At 44.6% G+C, this 25181-nt stretch overlaps 2 protein-coding genes and 1 non-coding gene across 3 annotated transcripts in view; all 3 read left to right on the top strand.

Moving 5' to 3' along the window:
• The first annotated feature begins 1273 nt into the window (after positions 1-1273).
• LOC138966996 (armadillo-like helical domain containing protein 1) lies at positions 1274-16480 on the top strand. Its single transcript, XM_070339413.1, has 5 exons — positions 1274-1298; positions 2894-2977; positions 3638-3715; positions 3953-4034; positions 16135-16480. Exons 2-5 carry the CDS (start codon positions 2894-2896, stop codon positions 16152-16154), a joined length of 264 nt encoding a protein of 87 aa, XP_070195514.1. The 5' UTR covers positions 1274-1298; the 3' UTR covers positions 16155-16480.
• Positions 9933-10051, top strand: LOC138967862 (5S ribosomal RNA). The gene has a single exon (XR_011456039.1). It is a non-coding gene; the product is annotated as a 5S ribosomal RNA (ribosomal RNA).
• A 7449-nt stretch (positions 16481-23929) lies between the features above and the next one.
• LOC138966995 (uncharacterized) overlaps positions 23930-25181 on the top strand; it is a 36771-nt gene continuing 35519 nt past the window's right edge. The window contains exon 1 of the mRNA XM_070339412.1: positions 23930-24071. Within this exon, the coding sequence (XP_070195513.1) occupies positions 24066-24071 (6 nt within the window). The 5' untranslated portion in view covers positions 23930-24065. The remainder of the gene's footprint in view (positions 24072-25181) is intronic.

The following is a 25181-nucleotide window of genomic DNA, read 5'->3' as shown; positions in this document are numbered from 1 at the left end:
GAAAATGAATGTTTCTGGTATGTCGGTATATCAATCAATCAATCAATATGAGGCTTATATCACGCGTATTCCGTGGGTACAGTTCTAAGCGCAGGGATTTATTTTTTATTTTAATTTTTATTTTATGCAATTTATATCGCGCACATATTCAAGGCGCAGGGATTTATTTATGCCGTGTGAGATGGAATTTTTGTACACAATACATCACGCATTCACATCGGCCAGCAGATCGCAGCCATTTCGGCGCATATCCTACTTTTCCCGGCCTATTATTCCAAGTCACACGGGTATTTTGGGGACATTTTTATCTATGCCTATACAATTTTGCCAGGAAAGACCCTTTTGTCAATCGTGGGATCTTTAACGTGCACACCCCAATGTAGTGTACACGAAGGGACCTCGGTTTTTCGTCTCATCCGAAAGACTAGCACTTGAACCCACCACCTAGGTTAGGAAAGGGGGGAGAAAATTGCTAACGCCCTGACCCAGGGTCGAACTCGCAACCTCTCGCTTCCGAGCGCAAGTGCGTTACCCCTGTGAGATGTGGAGAGGGGTTTGTGATAGGGTCTGGCTGCTGTTGTTACCTGGTATACTCTTAATTGTGAACCTTTGCTTTCGCGTAGCAGTTTTTCATAGGGCTATTTATCTAGCCCAAACTCCCTCCTGTATGACTGGCTTAATTTGCCTCCAAAATTATTTCAAGGGTTTTGTGCATTTGCCTACATTTGAAATTCGCTGGAATATTCTGTTTAATTTTATCTTCAGATCTGGCCGCTGCGAAGATGAATGCGCCACTCCCAGTGTTTGTTCAACAAGCTGCGGTTGCCAAGACGATTGGTATGACTATGAGAGAAAATGTGCTTGCTGACGTGACAGAATTGTTTCGGCTCAGACAATGAGTTATAATATTGAGTTCTTCTTCTGCCTTCCTGAGCTTTTTTACTCTCAGGTCACTTTAGTGTCTTTTAATTACCCTGCTACGTGCCAATGAGTTAAATATGTATGATGTTTGATCCAGAGATCATTCCGCTCCCCTTTTTGTATGAGAATTGTATGTTCCTTTTATGACTGATACCATAAACCACCAGGGATTACTTCTTTTTAACTTTTATATTTGTTATTACTTGCTCTTTTGACCCTTTGGGTTTTCATGTTTGTTTATTTTTATCAGACCATGCAAGAGCCAATGGAATGGGCATCAGAATACAAAAGTACATTCAAAGATTTGTTGATTTTGTGTTCATTTGTTTCAGCATTTTGGCGGGTGAATCAAACGAGATAGCAGAAAATTAATCCACGTAGGTTGTTCAACTTTTAATTCTACTTGAATGTACAAATGCTTTACTTCCCAAACTGTACTGGGATGCATATATATGTCTAAGAGTTTGTCGTTTGTTGAACTTGAAGCCTATCCAGGTCTTGTACTTTGTTTGTAATGTTCTTTTCCTCTATGTATGGAGGTTATCACTGCATGGTTGGGCGGGGATGTAGCTCAGTCGGTAGCGCGCTGGATTTGTAGGCTATCCAGTTGGCCGCTGTCAGCGTGAGTTCGTCCCCACGTTCGGCGAGATTTATTTTCTTTCTCAGAGTCAACTTTGTATGCAGACTCTCTTCGGTGTCCGAACACCCCCGTGTGTACACGCAAGCACAAGACCAAGTGCGCACGGAAAAGATCCTGTAATCCATGTCAGAGTTCGGTGGGTTATAGAAACACGAAAATATCGAGCATGCTTCCTCCGAAAGCGGCGTATGGCTGCCTAAATGGCGGGGTAAAAACGGTCACACACGTAAAATTCCACTCGTGTAAAAAACACGTAGTGTGTACGTGGGAGTTTCAGCCCACGCACGAAGCGAAGAAAAAAGAAAAAAAACTGCATGTTTATTATGGTCAGGACATTTGTCAAAGCCTTCTTTCAACTGGCGTAACCACAGGCACGTTTCATTATGGCACCAGAGTCCATGACAGTTGATGAGATAAAAGTCATGTATTTATTCAATCGGAATTGCTGGCTGTGCATTCTCTTGATATGTAATTGAATGAAGTAATTTTAATGTGTGAAACGTTTAATGGTAATTTTTTTTGTATATTATCAAATGCTTTCAAAGTGCCCTGTTGGATCTGTACTTGTTCTGTGAATAGTGCTATATAAGAATTTGTTTTACAGTGGAACCCCCTTTTTAAGACCCATTAATTTACAACTTTCCCCCTTTTTAAGACCTTGATTTATCAGATGTTCTGTTCATAACTTCTGTAAATTGGACTGGGTGGCCGAGTGGTAACGCACTTGCGCTCGGAAGCAGAGGTTGCGAGTTTGACCCTGGGTCAGGGCGTTAGCAATTTCTCACCTCTTTCCTAACCTAGGTGGTGGGTTCAAATGCTAGTCTTTCGGATGAGACGAAAAACCGAGGTCCCTTCATGTACACTACATCGGGTGTGCACGTTAAAGATCCCACGATTGACAAAAGGGTCTTTCCTGGCAAAATTGTATAGACATAGATAAAAATGTCCACCAAAATACCCGTGTGACTTGGAATAATAGGCCGGGAAAAGTAGGATATGCGCCGAAATGGCTGCGATCTGATGTGAATGCGTGATGTATTGTGTACAAAAATCCATCTCACAGGCATAAATAAATCCCTGCGCCTTGAATATGTGCACGATATAAATTGCATAAAATAAAAAATAAATCCCTGCGCTTAGAACTGTACCAACGGAATACACGTGATATAAGCCTCATATTGATTGATTGATTGAAATTTACCTCCATTTAAAGACTCCCTCCTTTTTAAAGACCTGATGTTCCCAAATGTTGGGAGGTCTTAAAAGGGGGGTCCCAGTGTATAACTATTGTCAGTTGTTTGTACTAACTTTTCTTTACCTGTTGATTTGTAGATGCGTGTGATTCACAACTTGCTGTTTGCCATGGGTAACACAGACTCTGCCGACAGCCAGCGACAAGCCAGCATTACTCTTGAGGTATGGACGTGCAGGGTAGTCTTAATTGTACCTCAGGCCAAATTCTGTCAGTTGATCTGTTCTGGTTATCGGACATTTGAAGAATATAAGAAACTCCTTTGTGACACGTAAAGCCTGTCCTTAACTGGGTGAAGTCGACTGCGCGAAGTATACTTCACGAAGCTGGCCAGGCTTTAGCATTGATTTTTCGGTAAAAAGAAATGACGAAGTCCACTTCCGGCTCAGTTAAGGACCCCCTTTAAGCCGTTCATTTTCTTCTGTGATGCATGCTTGGATCATTGATGCTGTGCATTCACTGTTTACAAAGAAATGATGCTTGGTGTAAAATATGTCAGATTTGATGCTGCTTTAGAGGACGTCAAACGTTTTCTCCTCAGGGATAAGGAAAGAAATTGAAAACTTTCCTGAGCAGTTATATACAACAACAAAAAAAGCTCTCCTGTATAGTATTTGAGCTAACACATACACGTTTTGTATGTATTGGTAAACTTTGCAATTTGGCAGCTGCTCACTTCAGCATTAAGATATATCTTTAGAATACCATCTGTAAAAAAGGAGTATACTTGAAGCAATAGTAGTGATCTAAAGAGCTGAATTTCTTTCTTGATGGTAGCAAATCTTTTACATCTAGCTGTTTCACTGTATTTTGTCTTTTTGCAGCACTTCTGTCGTACATTCTCAGTGGTTGACGACCATGTTCGAGACTCCATGGGGGAAACACTCTACGATCTTTTCATGGTATGGCTTTTTCAGTAATTTCCAGTGAAAATCTGTGAGATTTGGGATTGAGAATGTGTATGTGTTTAGGGGGGGCTTAATTGCTGTGTTGTTAAACTTACTTGACTAGCTGCCATATCGGCATGACTTGCATCATAAGTGCCAAGATTTGTGCATGTTATCTGATATTTGTTTATATTGTATATCATCCATACAATCACAAGAACCAAGGTTGATGTTTATCTTTTTTGTGTGCAGTCAAACCCTGAGACCCTCTACATCAACATGAACCATGTGCAAGCCGATGTTCTCATCTCCAACAAACTCAACATTCCCAAAGGTGAGTTAACCATCAATTTTCTTTAAATACCAGTTGCTTTAATTCCATTCATTTGGGCATTTCTGAGTGTGTTCATTTGTTTGAGTTCGTTTGACTATACATCATGGAAACAAAATTTAGAAACTGTACATGAACGGTCAATGGCACCTTGTTGTTTTGCATCCCATTTTGGTTTTAATGAGTGACGTGTTTTGGCGTTTGTCATACATGTACTGCTCTTTGGATACAGCTTTCAGGAATATAAGCGATTCTGCAGTTTATTGTAGTTGTACATGTTATTTTCTGGACTCAGTTATCGTTTCTTGAGTCCTGAGATTAATGCGGTGTTATTGACTTGACATGAGCACATTCCTTTAGTCCTTTATCATTCTTCAGTAAGTCTAGGTGTGGGGCGAGAAAACTGTTATGCTACTCTTACACTGTGCCGAATTGCCCTTGCGAATAGAATTTTCCAATAATCACAATGATCGGGACATGGTCGCAAGACATTCGTAAATGTTCTTAACATTCGCCACCATTCGTCTCTTGTTTTGAACATAGCAACATGTTCCTAATATTCGCAAAAAAGTCATATTCTTACTTTTTTGCAATGTACTTGTAAGATTTCGCAAGACATTCGTAATCATCGCAATGTATTCGTAACGTTCGCAAGGCATTCGCAACCATTCGTTATGCCTGTCTCACACTGTGCTGAATATCCTTGCGAACATTCGTAATCATCGCAATGTATTCGTCAGGCTCGCAAGGCATTCGCAAACATTCGTTATGCCTGTCTTAATCTGTGCCGAATATCTTTGCGAATATAGATTCGTATGCATTCGCAATGATCAGTAGACATTCGCAAGCACTCGCAACCATTCGTAAGACATTCGCAAGGATTCGTAAGGCTTCGAATGGTCAATATTTTTCCTGTCCATTAGTCTCTTTTTTTGGCCAAATACAACATGTTCATATACTTATTTCTTGCGAATGTCTTACAAATAGTTGTGAGTGCTTGCGAATGTGTACCGATCATTGCGAATGCCTTGGCGAGCGCTACGAATACCTTTACGATGATTACGAATGGCTTGCGAATACTGAAGAATATGTATTCCTTGCGAATATTAGGAGCATGTTGCTAATATTCACAACAAGAGACGAATGGTGGCGAATGGTTAAGAACATTTACGAATGTCTTGCGACCATGTCCCGATCATTACGAATTATTGGTGAATTCTATTCGCAAGGGAAATGCGGCACAGTGTAAGAGCAGTATTACGAACAATGCGAATTGCATAATCGCTTTATTCGTAAAATGTTTGCAAGCACTCGCAACACTCGCAAGGCCACTCGCAACGTTCGTAATACATCCGCAAGACATTCGTATATGGATTTGTATGCATTCGCAATGATCGGTAAGGCTTCGAATTTTCAATATTTTTTCCTGTCCATTCGCCTCTTTTTTTTGCCAAATACGACATGGTCATATTCGCAAGGATATTCGGCACAGTGTAAGACAGGCATTACAGATGTCTGCCATGTATGATTTACACACAAGTTAAAAGCTGGGGTCGCCTCATTGTTGAGCTGCTTATCTTCAACCCGATTTCAAAAATTCAAAATTGTTATTTAAAAAGAAAGAAACAAAAGCCTATTCTGGATAAATCTCCATGTGTTTTGTGTCCTTTGCTGTTTTTACAATGTATAAAGTCAAGTTATCTCATGTTCTTTACTTTGCTCTTCAGCAAATTCCTTTTTTCAGAATTTTGTTCTGCTTTGATTTTGAACAAATACCACTGAATGATTGCTTTGCTGCTCTAAAAATGTCACCTTTCTGTTCTTGCAATTAATATCCAGTTTTAATGTATGTTTTCACTTCAACAAAGAGTAACTTCATCACATTAATACAATTTCTGACTTGTTATTTTCCAGTGCCAGGTAAATGATGCCTTTGGTTTCAGATTCTTTTTTTTTTTTATGTATACATATTTATGCATGCTGACTGTGGTGTTATGTATGGGTTACTCACCATTACTTTGTGCAATATCCTAAGAAGTCTGATTTGTTTATACAATGTAGTTTCAGGCATGGGAATTCCAAAATAGAAAAAAACTCTGAAAATAGGCCGAGGGATACAGGGGCAGAGCCCCGTTGGGGAGAACAGGGGAGCCCCCATGAAGGAAAACGAATTTTAGCATTTTAGACCAATATTTTGATAGTTTTCGTGTAAGCAAATAATGGATAGAGAGACAATAGTATGTATACAATATACATGTAATTTAATTTACCTTTTTTTTGCCGCGGACAATTTTATGTTTTCACTGAAACGTAATTTCCTTTTTGCGGAGATACGCGATTTCATGGACAATTCCCGTGCCTGAGTTTGAAGATATTGTGTCTATTTCAGGCATCTATTTCACACACACAAGTGGTTAGAATTAGAGGGTGGGGGGTGGGGGACAAGGTGGGGGAGAGAGAAGGATGTTTGGGAAACTAGCTTTTAACAAATCTCAGATGCTAATCTGCATGATTCATTTCAGCTATTAACAGTCAAATCAAAATCTGTACATCAACATTTGAAGTATTGAATCTGAAGTGTTAACTTAATTAAAGAGTTTGGTTTTACAAATGGTAGCATGCTCACTTTCCAGTTTTAGTCATATTGCTCATATCCTTTTTTTTCTGAATGTCATTTTGATGTAATTTGATTTTTGTAAATCAAGGAACGAGAAGATACATGTTCAACTGACAATTGCTGGATTCCCTGGAAAGTCATATACTGGTACCATGCTGTAATTGTTTGGGTTTATTCTTGTACTGGTGTAGTGAAGTTCTACAAGTTCTATTTGTTTTGTCAGGTAGAAGCAAACTTCAGCTGCCCTTCTGTGGATTCTGATTCGCTATTCTAACATAGAGTTTCAGTATAAGCATAGAACGGTTCAATGCTATTCTTCAGTGTTGAATTTGCTTCAGCTTTTTGTATGGCATAGTCAGGAAACCAGGGTGTGCGTGCGTGCTAAGAGCCTCTGGTGTTCATTATGAGATTCTAGGTCTGTGATGAAACAGAGACACATGTACATGCATGAATTTAGGCTGATGGTAACCAATATATAAAAGAGACAAAATGAAAGGACAGGGTGCTGCTGAGCTCATGCAGGAAAGGATAGCGGAAGTCCAGGGATGACATTTTTCATCCAGAAATCCAGAATTCTTGATTTTGGAAATAGTTTCTGGATGAGTTTTTGAGTAAGAAAAAGAAGGCAGGTGCAGATTGTTTGCATTGCTTTACATGTAGTGGCTCCACATTGTGTCAATAATCACAAAAATGCTCTAACTTTCCGAGCTCTTCGCTCACTGGACCCCAATTGGGGCACTAGCTGTCCCCAGACCTTGCAAGGAACCTGGACCCCCCCCCCCCCCCCCCTTTTTGGGACTTATTTATTTTTCCAACTTTTAGTTTATGAGTTTAGTGTGAGAAAAATATATATCCTCCGCACAACAGTTGCCATATTTATTTAGATCTGATCATTTGAAATTTATGCAAATGGGCTTGACACCATTGCTCTTAACCTGTCCTGCATTCAAGCTTATATATACATACAAGTTAGTTTATGGTTCTTTATTGCATTCAGCAAATTATATAATGAAAATGCATGCTTATCTTAATTTGTTTTTGTCCTAAGAATTTTTTTTGCTTGCCAATGTAGATATAATTTCTGTTCATTACCCCAGCAGTTTTAATTTTACTAACTAACTACTAGCTTATGTCTGACATTCTCTTTACAGTATAACTGTTTACTATAAGATGTCTCACACTCGCTGAACATTTGTCTATTTTTTAAAAGAATTTTTTTGGTAGACTGCATATTCACATTTAATTTGCGCCTACAGCAGATAGTAGCATATGAATCATTACTATTAGTTATTCACATCTATCAGATTATAAATATATATATATATATATATATATATATATATATATATATATATATATATACAGATTTTATGATTATTAAAAAGATAAATAAGTCATCAGAGAGAGAGAGTGTGAGTGTGTGTGTGTGTGTCAGTATAAATGGTCAGCGAGTTTCAGGACAACTTTTGTCTGTACATGTACTTCAATATATTGAGAGATAACGTTTTATTTACATAGCACTTTTCAGATAATGCGAGAGAGAGGGAGAGAGAGAGAGTGTGCGTGCATGTGTGTGTGTGTGTGTGTCAATATAACACTTACCTCGACAGTACTATTCTTGCACATTATCTATTATAGGCCGAAAAAATTGGACAAAACGCTGAGTGGGTACAATTATCTCCCATAACCATGCGCCACCGTGGATCCCAAGCACTGTCCGAGTGCTTCCCCCTTACAGGATGTAGGTGGCGCGTCCTCTTTCTTTTTTCGCGCGTGTCAGACCGGCTGTGTTTCTGCTACGCTCCCGGATTATTTTGGACTAAGAGGCTCCTTTTCTGTGTGGACTATCACCTGTTGGATTATTGTGTGTTATTCCACTTCTGGCTTGAGGCTACGTTGTGTTTCCTTCAACTTGTGCCTCCGTTTTTGTGTGGTGGACTCGGCGTGCCTCCCGTCCTACTTCGTGGTGACCGGTCGTCTGCTTCTCGTTTCGCCGCATTCACTTGAGTATTGACCTAAATTTTCTTTGAATTTTGTTAATTCTCGGTCTTTAACTCATTCGAGGCGCGTCGGAACTGGAATTCCGACATCTGTGTTTAGCGTTGCTGCGTGCCGGCACTTGAGTTCCGACGGATATCACGAATTTTTAACGGTGTAAACGGTCCTGCTGACCAAGGGAAACAACCCCTGCAATGAACTTCTATCTGTCTACAGTGGTACCATTCACTGTAAACAGTTCCTTCCCTTAAATTGTTGGGATTAATAAAAATTTTGTTGACGGTGTGCGACCCACGTGTTTTGACTTTTCCAAGATGGCGGATCGTTCTGCTGAGACGTAGTAACTTGAAAAGAGTGCTAGAACGTGTTATTCAGTACGGTTCTGATCTTGACCTCAGTGATGATGATAGTGGAGATGATATTTTAGATTCTGGTGACGATTTTGTGCCAATGGACGATCATTTGGGTGATGATTCGGGCAATGCAAGTGTCGATCATGACATTGTGTATGATGAACCCATGACGTAGAAAGTTTTTTTGTTTTGCTTCAAATTGGATATTTTGCGTGGATATGAAGACAACAAAAGGTATGTACTTTCAAATGTTTCATATATTTTCTAAAAGAGTAAGTTTCAAACTTTGCAAAAACATAAGGTATGTAAGGTTATCTTGTGTTGTTGATTTTTAATATTTTTTCAAAATGGCTCTAAATCGCGCGTTGGCAGGGAACACAGGGGAAATTTAGCTGCGCCTCGAATGAGTTAAGGGTACGTACAGGGCGAGGTAGGATGTCTCGTCCTGTTTTGGGCTCTGGTTCTACGGAACCAGAGTCTGCCGGGGGCAACCCTTCTCCGGGCGCCCAGCGTCATGTTTTACGCACGGAGAAGGGGATCTTTCGGCGCTCCGACTCTCCCTCCCCAAACGCTTTGCGTTTGCGGCGAGGGAGGGCGGAGAAAGCCTGTTTGAGCAAGCTCAATGCGAGCTTGCTCAAACAGGCTGGGCTTGAGCCTGGGACTTCGGGCGGGGCTGCGCCGTCGAAGGTTCGGGGAAGTTCGAGGGGAAAGAAAAAGCTTCTTTCTCCTTCTCCTTCAGTGGAACAGGCTTCCCCCCCTTCGACGCCGTTGTCCGGCCCTCAGTCTCAGGCTTCAGCTCCTCCCGGTTTCAAGCCTGGGGGGAAGGTTTCCTTCTCCCCCCTGGCTCGAATCCGGGGGCAGGTCGATTCCCAACCCTCTTTGGGGGTTGGTGAATCCGATCTAGGGGCTACTGGAGAGACTCAGGTTTTGACAGCCAACGGCCATACCACGTTGAAAACACCGGTTCTCGTCCGACCACCGAAGTTAAGCAACGTCGGGCCCGGTTAGTACTTGGATGGGTGACCGCCTGGGAACACCGGGTGCAGTTGGCATTAAAATCTTTCTTTTTCCGGTGCCTCTCCTGTACCCTCCTCGACACGGGTCCTCCTCTGAACTCCCTCGCTGGGTCGTCTGCTGCTGTTTTGACAGTAGTTTCGGCCTCCTGGGGGGGGGAGATCGGAGGAGATGACGGGGTCTCTGAATTCCCTCCCCGCTGGGGTTGGGATGCGAATTGACCCCGTTCAGGGCGGTCCTGTGGGGGCAGGGGTTTCAGGCTTCGTGCCTACGACCACTGCTACTACGGTTCCCTCTGACGTCCGTGTGACTGGTGGCTGTCCCTCTTGAAACGCTCCGGCCGACTAGTTACTGGACGTGGAGGTGTTCGACAGAACGTGGTACTTCTGTCGAATGGTCAGGGCGACGGGAACATTGTTTCTGTTGCTCAGACCGACACCTCCGACCGGACCGTCTTGACCCCACGCCATTCCTTAGCGTCTGGTGTTCGGGTGACGGATGGTCCGGACCAAGGGTCCGGAACGTTCCAGGCTTACGGGTCGGGATCGAACCGGACCCACGGGTCCCGACTGGACTTGACCTCCGGGTTTGGTCCGGACGGGACCCATGGTACGGGACCGTACCGGACCTTAGGGTCCGGTGCGGGACAGTACCTCTGGCCCTTGCCGGACCCCCCGGACCTACGGGTCCGGATGGTACGGTACGGGACCAGTGTTTCGGTCGGGACCGGACCACCCGACCACCTCTGTTGGTCTGGGTGGTCTGGCACCGAACCGGAACACACCGGACCTACGGGTCCGGAGGGTACGGTACCGGACCAGTGGTCCGGTCGGGACCGGACCACTCGACCACCTCTGTTGGTCCGGGTGGTCTGGCACCGAACCGGACCATGCCGGACCTACGGGTCCGGATGGTACGGTATGTCCACGTCCGGACCGAGCCACCCGAACACTTCTGTGGGTACGGATGGTTCGGTACCGAACGGGACCTCCGGATGGTACGGGACCGGACCGAATCTACGGGTTCGGATGGTCCGGTACCGGACCACCCGACCACCTCTGTTGGTCCGGATGGTCTGTCACCGAACCGGACCATACCGGACCACCGGACCTACGGGTCCGCCGGACCTACGGGTCCGGATGGTACGGAGGTCCACGTCCGGACCGAACACTTCAGTGGGTACGGATGGTTCGGTGCCGTACGGGACCTCCGGATGGTATGGGACAGGACCGGAACACCGGACCACCCTACCGGATCGGTCCGGACCACCCGACCACCTCTGTTGGTCCGGATGGTCTGGCACCGAACCGGACCTACGGGTCCGGATGGTACGGTATGTCCAACACCGGACCACCCTACCGGACCGGTCCGGACCACCCGACCACCTCTGTGGGTCCGGATGGTCTGGCACCGAACCGGACCTACGGGTCCGGATGGTACGGTACGTACGTCCACGCCCGGACCGAACCACCCGAACACTTCTGTGCGTACGGATGGTTCGGTGCCGAACAGGACCTCCGGATGGTACCGGACCTACGGGTCCGGATGGTACGGTATGTCCACGTCCGGACCGAGCCACCCGAACACTTCTGTGGGTACGGATGGTTCGGTACCGAACGGGACCTCCGGATGGTACGGGACCGGACCGAATCTACGGGTTCGGATGGTCCGGACCGGACCACCCGACCACCTCTGTTGGTCCGGATGGTCTGGCACCGAACCGGACCATACCGGACCACCGGACCTACGGGTCCGGATGGTACGGTATGTCCACGTCCGGACCTAACCACCCGAACATTTCTGTGGGTACGATGGTTCGGTGCTGAACGGGACCTCCGGATGGTACGGCACCGGACCGGACCACCCTACCGGACCGGATCGGCACCCCCGACCGGACCGGACCATTTCTTTTCTGATCAGACCCGATGGGTTCCTGTTCAGTCTATAAATGGCGGGGGTTCGTTGGCTGGGCTGACCCAACAGTCGCAGGGTTGTTGTTTTTCTCCCCCTTCGGCTGCTGGAGACGTTTCGTCTTTGGGGCAGGGGTCTTCGCGGCCTCTTGCTTCTGTGGGCGTTTCTTCACAGCCTGCTTCATCGCTTTCGGCTCTTCCCCCTCAAGCTCCCTACACTCCTGCTTTTGAGGAGTTGTCGGGAAGTGAAGAGGAGAGTGAGTCGGAGGACGATAGGGAGGAGGATCAGGGTCGCCCTGAGGTTAACACTGAACCTCTACCCTTGCCGGTTTCTGATGGAACTTCCGAAGCTATGCTTCGTACTTTCCAACAGTACATGACAGACATCACGCGGCGTCTTGACGTCACGGATGCCTCTCTTAAGCGTCTGTCGTCTAGTGTTGACACACAGGGGTCTGAGGACGAGAGGCAGGAGGCTCGTCCTCGCACAGCTAGAAGGACGTTTGAACAGTTTCAGGACGTCCTTCCCTGAGACGCCCTCTCGTCCTTTGAGTCCGCTTCGGCCCGGGCGCGGGAGGCTCACGCCGCGTCTGCCGGCGGCTCGTTTTATGAACGATCCGGCCGCCGGCAATTCGCGTTCCACCCTAGTCTAAGTGCCACGGTGGAAGCGGCAGCACATCGCCTGAGGAGTACAGATTCACGTGCAAACGCGACCTATGTTCCTCGGGAGGACGCGGGTTCAGTGCCATGCTTTCCTTCGGGAGGCGCACCTCCACTGTTTCCTCGTGTCCAATCTGTTTCGTCCCTCCCTTTTCCCTTTGACTCTCGAACTCTCCCTTTCCAGACTTCGAGTGTTTAGGGTGGGGCTGACGGTGATGTGTTCGTTGGGGAGGTGCCTTCGGTCAAGAAGGTGGAACTGAGCTCTGCTTCGTTCCACAATCTTGAGGCCACCGTTTCTTCCACAGTCGAGGCCCAATCACAGGCCTTGACATGGATGAGCACGCTGTCCACACTGTTGGACCCTCCCAATCGGGCAGAGTCCGATTCCACTCGGGTCCTTGACACGGTTCGAGTGGATCGGGCTTTGCATGCCGTGCGATCGTGCGTGACGTCTGCGGCAGAATTGGCCATTGGAACACGGGTCCACTTTATTGGCCCTGTTCCGTGATCATTTTCTGCCTACTTCTATAGTGCCTCCGGATATGAGGAAGAGTCTGAGGAACACGTTTCCTCAGCCTTCTTCCCTCTTTCATCCGGACACTGTTCGTTCTGTGGTGGAGTCCACACGCCAGAGGAGCACTGATTCTCTGATGGTTGGCCTCGCTGCTTCGGCGACGGCGGCGGGGAGTAAGAGAAGTGCTACAGTCACCTCCAGCTCCCAGCCTCAGAAGAAGAAGAAGAAGCCAGTTTCACTGCCTCCTTCTTCCTCCTCTTAGGCGCCTGTTGCGTTCCCAAGCAAGACGAAGGGTACTCAGACAGGTAAGGGGAAGCAGCACCACCAGGGGGGGTGGTCGCAAGCCTGCGCCTGCCCGCCAGCAGAATTTTCAGTGAGTCCCGGCCCTACGTTGACGCCCCCTCAAGTTGCCCCTCTTTCGTCCGGCGGTTCCCTTTTTTTCGGGCCCGCGGCATGTGGGGCAGACTGGTCTCCAACCAGTTTTTCTTGAGGGTGGTGTGGTCGGGGTTTTCTCTACCGCTGTCGTCACAACCTCCATTGTCCGCTCTACCTTGGACGTTCCCCCCTCCTCGAGAGCCTGCCAGATGGCAGGCTCTTCAGGACGAGGTGAACTCGTTGGTCGAGAAGAAGGCGGTCTACCCCCTTTCTCAGCCTTCTCTGGGGTTCTGCTCCCGCCTGTTCACCGTCCCCAAAAAGGACGGCCGGTTCAGGCCGGTGTTGGACCTCTCCACCTTGAACTTGTACCTTCACAGGTGCAAGTTCAAGATGGAAACCCCTTCGTCGGTCCGGTTGGCCATCCGGCCAAACGATTGGGCCATGTCTGGGACCTCCAGGATGCTTACTTCCACATCCTGGTGGCCCCGGGGTACCGACATCTGCTCCGGTTCGTTTGGGAGGGCACGGTGTTCGAGTTTCGGGCCCTCCCATTCGGCCTGTCCTTGGCCCCTCTGATTTTCAACGGGGACAACAACACCACATGCTTAGCTTACCTTCGCCACCAGGGGGGCACCAATTCTCGGTCCCTCTCCCTGTTGGCGGAGGAGATTCTGCTCTGGTGCCAGACCAATCAGGTCCGGATGTCAGTCCAGTTCGTTCCGGGGAAACTGAACGCCCTGGCCGACATTCTCAGTCGGGGCGATCAGGTTCTCTCCACAGAATGGACCATCGCTCACAACGTTCTACAGCGTCTGTGGGCAAGGTGGGACCGTCCTCTGATCGATCTGTTCGTAACTCGATTCAGCGCTCGGCTTCCCAGGTACGTCAGCCCCTTTCGAGACATGAATGCGTTCCACTTGGATGCATTCACTCTCTTGTGGAGGCTCCTCGATGCTTACGCCTATCCCCCGACATCTCTGATTCCGAGGGTGCTGGCAAAATATCTGCAGGAACGACCAAGACTGATTTTGGTCGCGCCTTACTGGCCAACAGCTCCGTGGTTTCCAGATCTTCGCGGTCTCACCCACGTAGACCCTCTACCTCTGGATCTGGACGGGGGAGGTCTGCTCCAGCCTCGATCATGCCTCCCTCATCCACGTCCAGAGAGTCTGTGCTTGACCGCATGGCTCTTGTGCGCTCCAAACTGCTTGCACTAGGATTGCACAAGAGTTCAGTAGAGTTTTCCTTGAACGCTAAGAGGCGATCAACTAATCAGCTCTACGACTTACGCTGGAGAGCTTGGGCCACCTTCGCCTTGTCCAAGGGGATAAAGCCGCTTTATCCCTCAACACAGGACTTGGCCAACTTCCTGGTGGAAGTGTATCAAAAGAAGAGTCTTTCTTCTAAGACTCTTCTTGGATACAGATCTGCCATCGCTTCCACGATTGCGGCCGCTACTGGTCGCAGAACTGAACACTTGATCAGGTCCTCCCTCATCGCTAATGTCCTTTCGGGTATTAGCAATGCAGCGGTGTCTAAACCTCTGGTTTCATTTCCCAAGGGGGATGTCTTTCTGGTCCTCAAACTCCTGCGTAGCAATGAGTTTGAACCCCTGGCAGGCATCAGTATCAAGTTGCTGATTTTTAAGACTAATTGTTCCTCATCGCTTTAGCCACTTGCCGTAGACTCAGTGGTATTCAAGCTTTGAGTGGCCTGGACTTTGACATTGAGTTCACCACACAGCAGTGGTTGCTAGCATGGTCACGTCAGTCTAAGGTATGTTTCTTGGGTATATTTTCTTTTACGGTAGTACTGTTCGAAAATTGCCTGGGTATCTTAATCCTTGGATTTAAGTGATTTTGATTAAGGAGTTTAATACTCTACATATCACCCTCACACCACTCTGGTATTCTGTGCAAGAATAGTACTGTCGAGGTAAGTGTTATATTGACTGTAAGGCTTCTTTTTAAGCCTACTGTCTATATGATACTTACCGAGACAGTACTATTAGAGTTTCCCTCCCGCCTCCCCTCTTGATATGTTATGGGCTTTTTGAGGGTCTGCAGCTCATAAAGAAAGAGGACGCGCCACCTACATCCTGTAAGGGGGAAGCACTCGGACAGTGCTTGGGATCCACGGTGGCGCATGGTTATGGGAGATAATTGTACCCACTCAGCGTTTTGTCCAATTTTTTCGGCCTATAATAGATAATGTGCAAGAATAGTACTGTCTCGGTAAGTATCATATAGACAGTAGGCTTAAAAAGAAGCCTTACATTCAGTATAAATGGTCTTTGTAAGAAAAGAGTTCTTTCCCGTTCATAACTGTACAGCGATATTATGAATTAACCACCCCTTCCCCTTTAGTGGCAATTTGCCTACAGTTATCAGCATAACAGAAATAAACAAAGCATACCCCTATATAACCCAGGTTAGGAATCAGCAGCATTGTACCATAGCATGTGCACACACACACACACACACATGCACATACATATACACACACACACACACACACACACACACACACACACACACACACACGCGCATGCGCATTCACTCACTCCCACACACTTTAAAGCGCATTGCTTGTAAACTTACTGAATTTTCCATAGCTCTGTATTAGTGTTTATTGCTAATTATGTAATTCTGTTAATTTTCAGCTGTTGGAGCTTTGGAATAGACATCAACAACACTGAGCTTGGGACCTGTTCACCCTCTTTACTTCATTGCTGACAACACACACATTCCGTCCATGAGAAAAAAACATGTTCCAACCAAACAAGACATTGTCTATGATAAATTTATTTTAAAGTTTTTATTTGTTGGACAAAATACTGTTTTGTGAATGGAATGACTACATTTTAATTTTGATTGTTTCTACCAGAGATTTAAAATAAAAGTCAGTGATATTTTGATTCTTTTAATTTATCTTTAACTGCCCACAGCAGACTATGAAATTACTGTTGACAATTTCATTCATGTCTTTATTAAAATGTGAAAAAGACATTGGTTTTGGCATCTTTGTGTGTGTGTGTGCGTGCGTGCACGGTGTGCAAGTCTTTGTGTGTGTGTGTCAGAGAGAGAGCATAAATCCACAAGCTACTCGCACGCACGCAACCATTCTCTTACACGCACACGTGACACACACACACCACTGTGACTGACACAGGCACCACGCACGCACACAAACCCCACAGAGATATGTAGACTTTATCTTCGTCACACACCAACAGGCACATGACACTGGGATCACGTGGTGAGGGGGGTGGAAGCTCTACTCTACTACTCATGGTAGTTATACTGTCTAAGATCATTTATTGTCCATACAATTAATGATGCAGTTGTATTAATTAGGACTGATAGCATACCCAACCCACACTGAGACCCCGCCCATCAAGTGCCTTTCATATGGCATCCCCTAACAAACACACTCACCGACACACACACACACACACACACACACACACACACACACATTAAGGATTGAAATTTGCAAATCCATTTTGACCCCGAATGATGCTGGTTAGTCACTCAAAGACACATAATTGCTTCCCGCGTTAGCAGTCATGAACGCCACCTCAGCTGGATCTGCCGCCAGGATTTCCCATGTATTAAGAACACCCAATCACTTAATTCGTTGTGTACCACAAACTATAACGGCCTCGATGGCCGAGGTTAGATCATGTTGACGTGGGGAGATGTGATTGACTGAAATTCAGATACTTTTGTTATTTCAACCAATCAGACCCCGCGGCTCATCCCAGGCCAGAGTGATATTCAGTTTGTGTGTGTGGGCCGACTTTTTATTTTTTTATGTAATTTTTTATGCTTTATTAACAAATATAATTGCATAATTATACAAACATCTAGTGCAATCTGAATACACGGCATTGCAACGTTGTGGCGTTTTTCTTCCTTTCAGTCTTGAAGACGGAACCGATGCGGTAACGAAACCGCCGGACTAGTCCATGCCACGAATACCACAGCACTTAGTCTACATTGCATTCAAATGCAGTATTGCAGTCACGACAGTTCGCATAACTCGATGTGTGTGTTGGGCAGACTTAATTTCGTAGATTGACATAGCTAGGTGTCACTTAAAAAATGATTTCAGCAACAATTGCCATTCTTCGCAGATAGCAAGCAGGATCAGTGATGCTTTTTGGTATGTGTTTCAGTGAAGTGAATTTTAAGGGGCTTATTGTCCGTCAGGTCTTAATTGCCTATATTGGACATGAATTGGTTTATACGATTCGAGTTTTACGCCCTCACGACTTTTTGATGTTTGCGTGTTTAGGTGGTATCAGCCATCTGCACTTATGGTAGAATGACCAAGATCTTTAACGTGCCATTGTGGTGACACGGGGGTGGGAGATGGATACCGTCTCTGGGTCTGCACATAAAGTTGACCCGTGTCCGTCCCGGTCCGGATTCGAACCAGCGACCTCTCGATCACAAGTCCAGTACTCTACCACCTGAGCTACCCGGGCCACCCTGTGTTTCAGTGAAACCAAGCAATAATCAAATATATACGCCTGGGTACATTAGTGTTGGTGTATATGATAGCGTACAGGAGGAGGGTAACTTGAAAACAAGATAGCGAACTATGCCTGTAGTATGTAAGCTACTTTGTTTATGGAGATTGTTCTGTTATCAACCAACCCACTTTTCTAAAGGCAAGACTTTGACTATCAATTCGTGTGTGCCACAAATTGTAACCCCTTGTCACAATCAACTTGCGAGTTAAAACTCTTCCTTACACGAAACGTTCGAGGCGATATCATTCTACGGCGGACTGAAACCCTGATAGAGGAGTCATGAACTGACAGATGTATTCGACTACATGTACTGCTATTTGATAGATAGGGCCTAACTAATTTTAGCATGCCCGAACGATGCCGGTTAGTCATATATATTATACTAAAGGAATACCCGGCTTCGCCGGGTGAATCGCGAGACAGAGACAGACAGCGTGGCGGTTCGCCGTCTTAGAGCACGTGTGAACATTTTCATCCACCAGTTTGTGCCCACTCAAAGGAAGGCAAGAACATAGAAAGAGACAAAAGCCGCCAGACCCCATCACAAACAGAACTCTACAATCCACAGGTGTTGCCTGGCGAGCTAGCTATAAATAGCTCACAACTTCTAAGGCGAACAACTCTGCAGAGTCTGCTGTGAAGGGCGACGGTAGTCTCCCTGTCACACTCGACCCCCTTTGAATGAACTTTGTCCCCAAAGTTCCGAACCATGGACCCGCCAAGCTTAGGTCCCTCCCAGGTTGGTGGAATGGGAACAGCACGAAAATGATTCAGAGGCCATAATGCCATTCCTGAACATATCATGTCGAGTCCCATCCCTGTCGACGACGCCAAATGTAACCGAGTGCCGAAACACCACAATCACCTTTGAAGGCGAAGTCCACTCAAACGGGATTGAGAATTTTAGAGCTTATTTCTAAGCCCTATGATAACTGTTATGGCTTCTCAAAGGAAGGCCCGAACATACAGACACACCAAAGCCGCCAGACCACATCACAAAAAAAGCAGAACTCTACAATCCACAGGTGTTGCCCACACACACACACACACACACACACACCGTGCACACACACACACACACACACACACACACACACACACAAACACACACCCACACACAGAGAAGCCGTATATATATATATATGTATATCTATATGACTAAGTGCCAAAAGGTGCGCACGAAAAGCGGACAAAGGGGCTAAAAAATAAAAGTTGACAAACACGACTGATATTGTGATTTTTGTTAAGACAACAGATGCTGGAACCCAATTACGAAAAGAAAAGATAAATTTACCCAAATGATTTTACAATTAACGATAATTTTGTTCGTTATATCATTCACAACGGCACCGAGTCATAGCATTGAGGTTATCTCGCACGTTTTTAAAGCTAGGGCTTTGAAACTTGGCACACAACCAAAGTATAATGACCTCCAGGTATGGTGCACATCACATTAAACAACATTGAATTTCAAGGTCACAGCGAGGTTAAATTTCCTTTGCAAACTGGAAAATTGTCGTTGTCACGTCTTACATGTTTTAATACTAGATCAGTTAGACTTTACATACTTCACATACTTTCAGCATTTTTATAAAACCTCATTAAAAGTGACCTGCTGGTTAATCTTTGTCAAAGTTCAAGGTCACAGCGGGGTCACATCTGATCCAAATGTGGAATATTTTCAATTTATTCAGCGCGTTTATAGCACGAGCTTTGAAAATACACACAGTTCTAGTGTATAATGTTCACACACGATTAAAGTCTGGTTGAAAAAGTCAAGGTCACAGCAGGGTCGCGTTGAGGTCAAACATATACATTTTTCAATGAGGTTTTCTCATATGTTTTTGAAGCTAGGGCCTTGAAACTTGGCACACTACGCAAGTTAAATTAAACCTCATCAAATTCCAAGGTCACAGTAAGGTTAAAGATCCTTTAAGGATATTTTCTAAAAAAAGGTGACCGCCTGGTTAATGTTTGTCAAATTTCAAGGTCACAGCAGTGCCATCTGGCTTAAACTTTGAAAAATTGTCAATTTCTTCAACTAGTTTTATAGTGTTTGAAGTCATTCACACATGATGAAAGTCTGGTTGATAAAATCAAACGTCAAGGTCGCAGCGGGGTCGCATTGAAGTCAGACACATACAATTGTCATTTTCACGAACGCCTTTTAAGCAACACCTTTGAAACTTCATACATTCCAAAGTTTTGATGTTGTTTGGTTATAATCAAAGTGTGGTCAATTTCCATGATTGAGAGCATTCAGAGGGGTCAAGTTGAGGTCACACAAAAAGTGATAATCTTTATAAGACTCACGTTTGCTGCTATTGCTCACTTGACATTGGTGAAAGTGCTTATTTTATAATTGTTGATCTTGATGTTTTGACTAATTAATATTACCAGGATCAACCATACCAGATTTCAAAGTCCAGAAGTTGTCAAACCTCAAACCTGTTGGAAATTTCAAAGATTTAAGCATCAACAAATTTCTATTTGATTTGACCTTAAATAACAGATTTGACCTTAAATCTTAAAACAGATCAACCAGACTTTGGTTTTATATAAATTGAAGTTCAATACAATTTCCTTTTTTTTTTACCCACGCGAGACCCTGCTATGACCTTCACATTTCTCAAGGATCAACCTTGAATTCTCCATGTTGAACAATCATTAAGCAAAAGCGTTGTTTGAAGTTTGAAGGTTCTAGCTTCAAAAATCTCTGAAAAAATATGTTTCATCCGTTTTCTGAACCACATGTGACCCAGCCGTGACCTTGAAATCTGACAAGGGTCAACAAGACTTTTACCATGCATGGGGGCGATTAAACCCCAAATGTGTGTGAAGTTTCAAGGTTTCAACTTAAAAAACGTCTGAGAAAAATATACATTTTCCTTTTTGGACAATGTGTTGCACGCAAGACAACACGACAAACGCTCGTGTTATCATTCTTTTACTTTAAGGTCGACTTGCGTGCCCGCTCTTTCGCTAATCTCAATTAAAATTCATCTTGGAAGTTCGGTTTTATTACGCTTTTAATTAAGAAGATTAAACTAAGACAACAAATAGTTAGTTTTACCCATTAAACTCGATAAGGTAGTGACATTTTATGTTGAACGCAAGATGGTGTCGCACGCAAGATCTGAAAAGATGTTGACGACATAATTTCAACACTTGATAGCGCATTCGTGGTTCGTGATTTCTTCACAAATTTTGAACACAGAATGTGTCACGTGGTTCCGTAGATGAAGTAGATCTTTGTACATGTAAATTTTGTTTTTAAAAGAAAATAACCGTTAATTACCGAACATTTTGTCGCACGCAAGATATGACGAAATTTTCAAATCGTTTTCAAAAATGCTGTTCAAAAGTTCTGCAGTCTTTGCTGGATTACTTGAAAGACAGCAGTTTGATACACCGTTATCGCTTGACGTGTCGACATCAATTCCAGAGTTTTTCAAAAAGAAATTTAGTAAATATCTGCGATTGAAAAATGTATGCCGTGATGACAACACATCTTGCGTGCGACACCTTAAAATTCGGTTATCGAAAAAAAAAAATTCTCTCGAGATTTAGATTTGACGTTTGGTCTCGTCTGTAAAGCGATGTTTCAGGCATTCAATCAAACTAAATGCAATTCATTTGTGCTTCTTGTTATTTTTCTGTGGCATATTCAAAACACGAGGTATCACGATGTCCTTTTTCAGATGGCCGGTTTTGGCGTTATTTTTGACTTTAAACAAAGATAACTTCAAAACCGTTCAAGTCAGACACACGAAATTATGTCCACTATCTCTGCGCACATTCATCCACACACACACCAATTTTCAGCAGACACACGTTTTTCGAAACATTTTTATTGTAAAACAAAGTCGTCATCTGTTCTGTGAGCACCTTTTGGCACTTAGTCATATCTATATATATATACGACTAGTGTCTGTGTGTGTGTCTGTCTGTCTGTGCGCGATGCACGGCCAAAGTTCTCGATGGATCTGCTTCAAATTTGGTGGGCTTATTCAGAGAGACCCCGGACACAACCTCATCGATGAGATATTTCAACACGTGCTCTCAGCGCGCAGCGCTGAACCGATTTTGGTTTTTCCCAGTAACTCTTCCTTATCTTCTCCAGTGTTTTCAGCGTTTATCTCCCTTCCTTCGTGTGGCGTCAATCCATATTCCCGTTGCTACGTTAATATTTTTAGAATGTCACGATTGCACCCGTAAGTTGTCCTTACTGTAAAAGTGAAAAGGTCGAATCAATTTATACCACGCGAAAAATACACTGTCATCTATCTCTATATATTTATAGATATAGATATACATATATATATATACGGCTTCTCTGTGTGTGTGTGTGTGTGTGTGTTTGTGTGTGTGTGGGCACACCTGTGGATTGTAGAGTTCTGTTTGTGATGGGGTCTAGCGGCTTTTGTCTGTCTGTATGTTCTGGCATTTGAGAAGCCATAACAGATAATATAGGGCTAAGAAATAAGCTCTAAAATTCTCAATCCCGTTTGACAGGACTTCGCCTTCAAAGGTGATTGTGATGAACCGCCACGCTGTCTGTCTCTGTCTCGCGATTCACCCCGGCGAAGCCGGGTATTCCTCTAGTCTATAAATATATAGAGATAGATGACAGTGTATTTTTCGCGTGGCTATAAATTGATTCGACCTTTGCACTTTTACAGTGAGGACAACTTACGGGTGCAAGTAAAGCGTTCTGGACAGTGCTGTGACATTCTAAAAATAGTAACGTAGTAACGAGAATATGGATTGACGCCACACGAAGGAAGGGAGATAAACGCAAAACACTGGAGAAGATAAGGAAGAGTTAGTGGGAATGGATCTGGGAAGATGAACAGAAAAACCAAAATCGGTTCAGCGCTGCGCGCTGAGAGCACGTGTTGAAAATTTTCATCGACCAGGTTGTGTCCGGGGTCTACCTAAATATGCCCACCAAATTTGAAGCAGATCCATCGAGAACTTTGGCCGTGCATCGCGAACACACACACACACACACACACACACACACAAGTCGTATATATATATATATAGATATATAGATAGATACAAGAGACCCAACTATACATGTAGTAGTATGTAAGTGGGCTGTTATCACCCTACCCACTTTGATAAAGACAAGACTTTGACGATCACTCAGCGTGTTTCATAACTTGAATTGTAACCTCCTGTGGCATGTGCAGGCTAACATGAACATGATAGTTGTGCAAACACCTTATTCTCGCACACAGTTAGCATTGAAATGACCGACTCTTTGGTACCCCAAAGAACTCCTGATTATAAGGCGTAATTGCTTCACAACCTTTTATAACTTTTACCTCGGGGGATTCTTTGAAGTAGTGTATATTTATTGCATTGCCTGCTCTTTATGTGAAATCAGTGGAGACAAGGCAGATGAAACACAGGTCACACAATTAACATACAAGCAAAAAACAACAGAGTCAATGCATAGCGTTGCTGCAGTGGGCCACCGAAGTGACAATTATTTGCGCATAGTGTTAAATTCCTATTTTGTATTTTATACATGCTTCTTGTTTGTTTGTTTGATTGTTTGTTTCTTAGTGTAAGTTTGTGTTTGTTTATTCGTTTATTTGCTTGTCTTTTGTTTTGTCTGTCTGTCTGGCTATCTCATTGCATTGTTTATATGTTTATATAATGAATACATTAAACGGATGTAGGGCCTATTATGACGTTGTTTTTAATGTATTTTAGATGAAGTAAGGTCAGGTTGTAAAACTAGGCTATGCCTAAAACCTCTATCCTTATGTATTACAGATCAGTCAGTCACTGAGTCAGTCAGTCAGTCAGACAGTCTGTCTCTCTATCTTCTCTTTGTCAGTGAGTTTGCCAACACACACTCTACACATTCGCGCTCCCGCGCACCGACTTGCACCATCTGATAAGTGATATCAGTCGCTGGTGGCCCTACGAGATATTCGTTTTATCACTTATTCTCATTCAGTTCTAACCGTGAACGCACAGATCTGATACGGTTAGCAGACGACAAGTTGTCACTGCTGAACCGCCCTCTTCTAAACATGGAGGTAAGTTTCATTTTGGGGAAATATAAACATATCGAGAACGTTTTGATATGTACCTGGTCTCGCCCCATCCCAAGCTAAATGTTTAGTTTGTCTTTGGATTGACTTCTTCAGAATAGGAAAAGTGTCCGACGGCAGTGTTTTGGCAAGAAATGTATATATATTTATTAATTTTTAAAGAACAGCAATTTTTGGCTCCCTCTCCCCCCCCCCCCCCCAATTTGACAGCATTGATTTTATGTGGAGATTTCACTGAGGTAGCACATCCAAATTGCCTCAATCTGCCACGCAGTTAGGCTGACATTGCCAAAAAAGCATGTGACAGAAACCGAATGCAAGTAATCCCGCTTTTTGATGGCGTTAATGCACCGTAGCTGTGCTCAGCTGAAATACAACAAATCATAATCTACATAGAGAAGTGTCTTTCAATAACACAGAATGATGGTAAAGACCCTTCTGCCCCCCCCCCCTCCTCCCCCTCCTCCGCTCTTTCTCTTTGTCGGTCCAGCCTTTTTTTGTTTTTAAAATCTCCCCTATATCTCTCTCTTCCCAATCCCCCCCGCCCCCCCTCTCTCTCTCTCTCTCTCTCTCTCTCTCTAACACATCTCTCTCTCTGACACATCTCTCTCTCTGACTCTCTCCCACTCTCTCTTTTTCTCTCTCTCTCCCCCATCTCTCTCTCCCCCCATCTCTCTCGTTCTCTCCCCCATATCTCTCTCTCTCTCCCCCCATCTCTCTCTCTCTCTCTCGCTCTCTCGCTCTCTCTGTGTCTCTGTCTCTGTCTCTCTGTCTCTCTGTCTCTCTCTCTCTCTCTCTCTCTCTTTGGTGGCGTTAATGCACACCTTAGTCCCTCTTCAGGGCGAGGGCTGGATGTAAAAAAGCAGACCACTGCTTAATCTATTACCCTCGTTAAATAAAGAATTTTTATTGTCATTGTCATTGTCATTGTCATTGTGTGTGTGTGTGTGTGTGTGTGTGTGTGTGTGTGCGTGCGTGTGTGTGTGTGTGTGTGTGTGTGTGTGTGTGTCTCTCTCTCTCTCTCTCTCTCTCTCTCTCTCTCTCTCTCTCTCTCTCTCTCTCTCTCTCTCTTATGTTGTGTTTTTGTATAGTTCT

This window comes from Littorina saxatilis, linkage group LG5 (genome assembly GCF_037325665.1).
Source record: "Littorina saxatilis isolate snail1 linkage group LG5, US_GU_Lsax_2.0, whole genome shotgun sequence".
Lineage (NCBI taxonomy): Eukaryota > Metazoa > Mollusca > Gastropoda > Littorinimorpha > Littorinidae > Littorina > Littorina saxatilis.
The sequence above is the reverse complement of the archived record's forward strand: the minus strand, read 5'-3'. Positions and strand labels throughout refer to the sequence as shown.